Genomic DNA, 7,567 nt, shown 5'->3' with positions numbered 1-7,567 from the left:
TACGATATCAGGACGGCTAGATAAAGTGGTAAAGAAGGCATGTGGTATATTTCCCTTTATCAGCTGAGGGATAGAGTTTAAGAGCAGAGGCATTATGCTATCATACATAAAATGTTTGTTAGGCTACAACTCGAGAACGGTGTGCAGTTTTGGCATCCATATTTTCGGGATAGCACCAGAGAGGGTTGTTTTCCTTGGAATGCAGGTGGTGAGGTTTTGTGATTGAGATGTATGAAATTATGTATGAGCAGAGGTCCAATTGGCAGAATGTTTTGAGGTGTGAGGGAATTGGGAGATGGAGCTTAAACAGGGGAGTTGGTGTCCAGTGGAGATGGGAATGACAGCACCAAGTTTATGGTGTTAAACAGTTTTTGATTAATATCACTAAACGCAAAGGAAAACATTTTTCAACTTTATTGAAAAGCTGCTGATTCACGTCACATGCTGTCAGACCATGAAGATGTTTCATGTGGATCAATTCATGCTGTTAATGAGAGACACAGTAGTTCAGCATCAGGTGGAGATGGGACACAATGTGTGTTGTAGCCCATCCCTGAACAACTGACCATTCACAAATCATGAGCAGAGATTACGTTCACATTTTAATGAATGTGACTAGTGCAGGGCTCAGCCATGATAGTTGTGGTTGCTGCTTCTCTTTCAGGCTGCTGTCAGTGCAGTGTGGGCACAGCAACAGGAGGATGCAGCATTAATCTTGTTCTATATGACAGGAACTGCCCTGGCAAGAGAGGTTTGGGCTCGGAAGAATTCACTGCATGGTTGCACTGAGTTTTGACAGTGCATTGAGGGATATTTGAATTGACCTGTCACAGATGTATTTCAGGCTGTGTGCCAGTCAACACAGATGTGACAGGGCCTTCTCGGTTATAGCATTGCCTCAATTCTTAACTGCTGTTGAATCTCCTTTTGCTGACCGGCCCAGTGAGACTCTTTGCCCACCCCCACCCCCACCCCCACCCCAGCTCCCAGGAGTGTCTAGAAGAGGCCTGGAGGTGGTGGTTGGGTAAAACTTGTCTCCTGCTGACATGTTGCTGAGGGTCACTCGAGAAAAAGAGAGCAGGTTGGTTGCTGGTGAGTCAGCACCTCCCACCATTCCTAAAAGCCTGCCCGAGGAGTGGTCCTAACAGACCACTCACATTGGCCATAACCCAAGTGTCAGCCTACTTTCCCCATTCCAGCCTTAAATAGTCCTTCTCAGTTGAGTGTCAAAGTTGCATTGCTCTCGTGAATTTCCACGCCATGATTTTCCATGTTCAGCTGTGACCCACAGGCTGGGAGGAAGGGAAGTGAGGCAGCAACTCTCACAAGGGCTGACTTGCAAGGAAATTCCTGCAGGTTTGGCTTTGAAATCAACAGCTGGCCTCTTCCTGTGCCAGATCACCACCAACTTGTTGCTGTGTCCTCCCCATCACTCCAGGTTAAACCTTAGCACTGCAGTGTTCAGAAGAGAGGAGAGGGAAGGAGGGTACGCCCTAGGTTTGCAATGTCTTCTTTAAACAGTAATGTTTAATGACATGAGCAGAGTGTGAAACAAGGAAATGGGCAACTTGCGTTTTCCATTACTATGGAGTGGTTAAGTTAATCTGGTATGTAAGAGGAGTGGGAGAGTTTGGAGTGACAGTTCCTAGATGGAATGATTTCAATCTGAGATGGCCAGTCAGCCTGTGGTATAGGGGGTAGGGCTTAGATCCTGCAGTGAGAGCCTAGGGACTCTGCACCCTGCTGACTTCAGGCTGGTCCAGTGGAAACAAGTGTCAAACACTTACAGAAACTCATTGCAAACACATGCAGAGCAACATGTCAGAGACTGAGGAGGAAAAGGTCAGCAGCATTTGTCTCGTTTTAAACTGCATCAAAGTTGAACCCTGAGGTCCAATAAAAACTTGGAAAGCCCTTCTACAAATGAACTGAGTACCTATTATAAAGTGACTGATTGGATTCCAGCATTTGGAAGGACAGCATATTCTCAAATTTTGGATCAGAGGGTCTCTCATGTCAGGCCAGTCCCTGAACAGGCACCAGGATTGTATTCACAATAAGAGTTTTTGCCAGTGATGCTACTGAAGACAAAACCAGCTCTGTCCTGAGTTAGGTCATTGAGTGACTGTGCATACTGGCCTTCCCTCTCAGGTCTGCTCCTTGTGCTACATCTCAATGGTCTTGTGCTTCGGCCTTTACTCCAGATGTCTTCAATGCTGTCAGAGGTGCAAAAAAAATCCACCTCCAAGACTTCTGCCAGTGCCTTCCTCTCCCAATCCTGTCAAGTGCAGTGTTTCTTTATCTTGTTCCACATTTGTACACAGTGGGTAAGATGAGGGATCAGGGTGGGGAGAGGGGGGTTGCGGGGAGGGGTGGGGGGTGCTTTGTCCCAATTTCCTGTTGGTCCTTATTGAAAGGTGTGGCTCAGCCCTCTCTGCAGATTGAGACAAGCTCTGTCCAGATCACTCACTGAGTGGGGAAGTGTGGCGAGAGTGTGCACTCGCTGCTTAAAGGACTTGCTTGTCCAGGGAAGGAGTCCATGTCACCTGCTGCCTGGCCTGTGCAGTATAACTCTGCTGAAGAACCAAGAGAGGAAACTCATTCACTTCCTATTCAAGGTCACATAAAGATCACAACACAACAAAAAATAAACATTACACTCCAACAGAACATTAAACAAGAAGTTTCACTTTAACTCTCCTCTCACTCCATCTCTCTTCTTCCCATCACTCTTTCAGGATCTCTAGATCTCTTTCCCTGGATAATTCAATCATACAGAAGAGAAGGTAGCTATCATGTCTGTGAAAGATGAAATCAATGTCCCCCCTTCCATCCACTTTAAAAAGTAGAAAATAAGACAAGGAGCAGTAGACTGCTCTGCCATCCAATATGGTCATGGCTGATCACCCAACTAAATACCGTTCCCTCTTTCTCAGAGTTTTGAGAAAAGTTTTAGCTCAGGTTGGGGTTCTGGATGTAGATTTGCTCGCTGAACCTTCCAGCTCAGTGAGCAAACCTACATCCAGGCCCTCTTTCTCCCTTTGGTTCCCTTTACCTCTGAATGTTTTGAAGAAGGATTTCGATATAGCTGTCAATGTTTTGGTTTTCTGTGGGAGAGAATTCCACAAGCTCACTGTTCTGAGTGAAGAAATTTCTCCTTAATCCAAAATGTCCACCTGACAAAGGAGCAGCGCTTTGGAAGCTTGTGATTTCTAATTAACATTTTGGACTATAACCTGGTGTTGTGTGACTTCTGACCTTAGTCCAAAATAGGCTACCCCATGGCCTTAGACTGTGACCCCCTGGTTCTGGATTCACCTGTGATCAGGTACACCCTTTTTGCATTTACCCTATTAGGATTTTATAGGTTTCTATTGGAATAACCCCTCATTCTTCTAAACTCCAGTGAATGCAGTCCTAACTGAGGAATCAGTCTGGTAATCAGCAGGCTTTCCTCATAGCCCTGCAAATTTATCTTCAACATATTGTCTAATTCCTTTTTGGAAATTATGACCAAAACTGGTGTCACAACGCTTTCAGGTCATTGGAACTCATTTCATAAAACTACATGAACATACCATTAGGAGTAGGAGAACATGATTCAGCCCCCCCAGGCTACTCTATCTTGATGAGACCATGGCTGATCTGATTGTGCGGACAGTTCCACTTTCCTATCTGTCCCAAAGAACCTTTGACTACTTTGTTGACTGTAATTAAGAAACTATGGCTCTGAGGTCGACACTCTCTAATAGGAGGCAACACCCTCCAGCACTCACTCTGTCTGGATTACTCAGAATCTGTTGTTTCTACAACATCATCTCTTATTCCAATAATGCACAGATTAAGTGAATTGGCCTTCAGTGTTCAGGGATGTGTAGGTTAGGTGCATTAGTCAGGGGTAAATGTAGAGGAATAGGGTAGGGGAATGGGTCTGGGTGGGTTACTCTTCAAAGGTCAGTGTGGACTTGCTGGGCCAAATGGCATGTTTCCACACTGCAGGGACTCTATGATTCATTCTACTAAACTCCAACAGCCATTGGTCCAACATACAGATCCCATAGCTGTGGCCAAACAGCTGTTGCCCTTGCACTAAATAAAATAAGCATCAACATGTTATTTATCTTCCTACTTAGTTGTGGTACCTGTACATAGACTCGGACACTCAGATCCCTCTGCACCTCAGATTTCTGCAATTTCTCTCTGTTTAAATAATATGTTATTTTTAAATGTATGTTTGGGAATATGGCTCTAGGATTGGTCTTATCAACCATCCGAGACCCACAGAACCTGTAACGCAAATGTTCTAGCTGAACAATCATAGCAAATGTTTTACCTGTCAAAATGGACAAGTTCACTTCTTCCCATAGTGTATTTCAGGTTTGGCTCTGAGCCACAATACAGGGTTAGGTACAGGTAAAGCATCCTGGACACTGTCCCCAAACACTCTCAGTAACGTACAACAATGGATCATGGAATCATACAGTCACTTACAGCACAGGAGGAGGCCATTCAGCCCATCAAGTTCAATTCTAGCTTTCTGTAGGTCAATCCAGTCAGTCTGCTTCTGCTCTCGATCCCTGTGAGGCTAATTACCTCCAGTCTCCATCTAATTTCCTTTTGAAATTATTCCCCATCTCTAATCTTCACTGTCGCCACACCCCAACTCATGGGCAGACAATTACCAGTCACTGTATAAAATACTCCCTCCAGATCTCCTGACTAAGACTGTGTTGCCATAATTTGCTTATGGCAATGGTTTTCCTCTGTGTTCTATATCTAAAACTGTCATCATCCTTTCTACCTCGATCAGATCCCCCCTCAAGTACTCTGAGAAGAACAGCCCAGTTTCTTCAGAAGAACTTTGTAGCTAAATTCCTTCATCCTTGGACCAATTCTGATAATTCACCTCTGCACCCTTCTGAAGACCCTCACATCCTTCCTAAAGTGTGGGGACCAGAATTGAACTCCCTGCTTTTTGTTCTCAATGTCCCTATTTATGAAGCATTCATGACTTTCATACTGAGCAAAGTATGTCTCAGTCTTGTCAGAGGGTCAAGGGTTACAAAGGAAAGATGAGGATGTGGGGTTAGGACCACAATCAAATCAGCCATGACATTACTGAACGGTTCAGCAGACTGCAGGGATTCTTGACCCTCTTCTTATTCCTATTTGCTGTGACCTGAGCTCAGTATGTGACTGCACTGGAACATTGAGAGCTGACTACAATGTGCACTCCTTACGATTACTGCGGACCATTTCCCTGGTGTGCTGTGAGCTTGTGATGTGGTGCCAGAAGGCACTGCGGGGGAGCACAGCACTAGCTGGAGATGGGAAGTGCTCCACTTCTGCACTCTTGTTTAATATCTGCAAAACACAACAAACACAGTGACATGAAGCCAGCTCCAGATGGGGACTGTTGGCTGACGCAGACTGGGAAACTAAATTAAACATTATGTCACTGGATAAACTGGGCTATCATTAAACATTAATAATATATTTCACAGTTATTAATCGTTCCTCCAATGTAGAGAAATTCCATAGTTAATATCAGAAGGAGAGGGAAAATAACAAAGAGATGTCAGCAGAGGGAAGGAAATGATTGCTTGATGCATCTAATGTCTTAACCAGATCAGGGATCAGACTGAATTTTATTTCCATCAATTTGGATCATAGTGCATTCAATCAAGACTTGCCAGGGCATGTTGGTTCATGAAATGTACAATTTTTGCCATTTGGGAAACCCAGCACACTTCCTGTGTCCTGAGTTACAAACATCATAGCAAAAGATTCTCGGAGCAAGAGTAAGCATAATATTTCAGAATTCACATTCAGTTTAAGGGTGAGAAGCCAGTGCTTTAAACGTAAGTAAAGGTATTTCAAAGGGAAGGAGATAGAAACCACCAGAGTATCTGAAAAACTAAATTGGCTCATCAATATTTGGTAAAAAAGAACTTTACTTCCATCTGATAGACTGCAGTGGACTGGGAAAATAAGTGAAGACGGTGGGGAAAAAGGAGTAAACATTTAGAGATATTCCAAAATTCTCCACAAAGCATAATTTAATTGAGAATGAAAGATTTCATGAGAGGAGGAAAATCATCTGGGCTAGATATGGAACCTAAGGAAGTTAAATAAAAGATAAATAATATCATGAAAGTTTAATGCTAGAGCAGTTTTAGGAACAAGCAGTGGGTGACTAAAAACACATTACTGCCGTAAACTAGCAAAAAATGTTAAACCAGCTATAAAAGAGCTTCTAAAGTATGTACAATGGAAGAAAGCAGCTAAAGTAAATATTTGTCTCTTAGAGTGTGGGACTGTGAGATGATTCCTTCTTCATAATTAATATCTCCAAAACAAAAATGAGATGGCAAAAAACTGGGACAAACTGGGGTCAAAACAGGAGGTGGCGCCACCATGAGAATCATCAACCAGGAACTGAGAGTCAGTCCAATAGTGACCATGAACCCATTGTTGAATGTCTATCTGGATTACTGATGTCAATTTCAGGATGACAAATTGACTTCAGTACTGGGCACTCAAGATTTGGATGAAGGGACTGACTGTATTGTTACCAAATTTGCTGACAATCTAATCATAGATAGGAGAGCAAATAGGGTGCAAAGAGATATCAATAGGTTAACATGGAAACAGAAACTAGAAATTGGAGTAGGCCATTCAGCCTGTCTGGCCTGCTGTGCCATTCAATATGATCAAAGCTGATCAGTCAACTCTGTTCCTGCTTTCTCCCTATACCCTTTAATCCCTTCTTGAAAACATTCATTAGTTTGGTCTCAACTGCTTCCTGTGGCAGAGAATTCCACGTGCTCACCATTCTCTTGGTGAAGACATTTCTTGTCATTCTATATCTTTAGACTGTGGGACCTGGTTCTGGACCCTTGGTCATCAGGAACATCTCTTCTGTGTTTACCCTGTCACATCCTGATGGAAAACCACAAACTTCTATGACATTAACCCTTCATTCCTGTAAACCTGTCTCAGCATTTGTCAGAATTTAAGTGAACGAATAGTTCTTGGGATTGAGAGGCTTTGTGCTATGAGCAGAGATTGAGTAAATAGGGCCTCTCCTCTCTGGAGATTGGAAGAACGAAGATATTCATATTGGAATTAGTTAAATACCGGGAGTGTTTTACGTCATAGATGCTAAGAGGCTCTTTCAGCCATGGTAGCACTGAAATGACGATTATATACTTACATAATATGGCACAGAAAGAGGTTATTCAACCCAACCAGTCCATGCTAGTGCTTATGGTCCCCTCAAGCCTTTTCCAAATTTTTTCTCATCTAAATGTACCATTTTATCCCTTGATTACCTTCTCCATCTTATCCCTATCCACTTCACTTTAAACCATCAACATTATTCGCTCTAACACCCCACAGCAGCGAGTTCCACATTCTCACCACTCACTTGCCTCTGAACTCCCCACAGGATTTCTTGATGATTATTCACAGAATCATGGAAACAGGCCTTCAGCCCAACAAGTCCACACCGATTAGTCACCTCTAGCCTTGCTTTTCCCCATGTTCTCTCTGTATAGAGTCTTAG

General features: G+C 43.3%; 1 protein-coding gene across 5 annotated transcripts in view; it reads right to left on the bottom strand.

The window, feature by feature from the left end:
- Positions 1-398: 398 nt before the first annotated feature.
- dok4 (docking protein 4) overlaps positions 399-7,567 on the bottom strand; it is an 88,501-nt gene continuing 81,332 nt past the window's right edge. For 3 of the 5 annotated variants that reach the window (XM_072547544.1, XM_072547543.1, XM_072547547.1), the window contains 2 exons: positions 5,241-5,364; positions 399-2,576 (listed from right to left, as the gene is read on the bottom strand). In XM_072547544.1, coding sequence (XP_072403645.1) covers positions 2,467-2,576; positions 5,241-5,364 — 234 coding nt within the window. In that variant the 3' untranslated portion in view covers positions 399-2,466. The remainder of the gene's footprint in view (positions 2,577-5,240; positions 5,365-7,567) is intronic. The other 2 variants (XM_072547545.1, XM_072547548.1) reach the window with 2 other exon arrangements.

This window comes from Chiloscyllium punctatum, chromosome 26 (assembly GCF_047496795.1).
Source record: "Chiloscyllium punctatum isolate Juve2018m chromosome 26, sChiPun1.3, whole genome shotgun sequence".
Taxonomy (NCBI): Eukaryota; Metazoa; Chordata; class Chondrichthyes; order Orectolobiformes; family Hemiscylliidae; genus Chiloscyllium; species Chiloscyllium punctatum.
The sequence above is the reverse complement of the archived record's forward strand: the minus strand, read 5'-3'. Positions and strand labels throughout refer to the sequence as shown.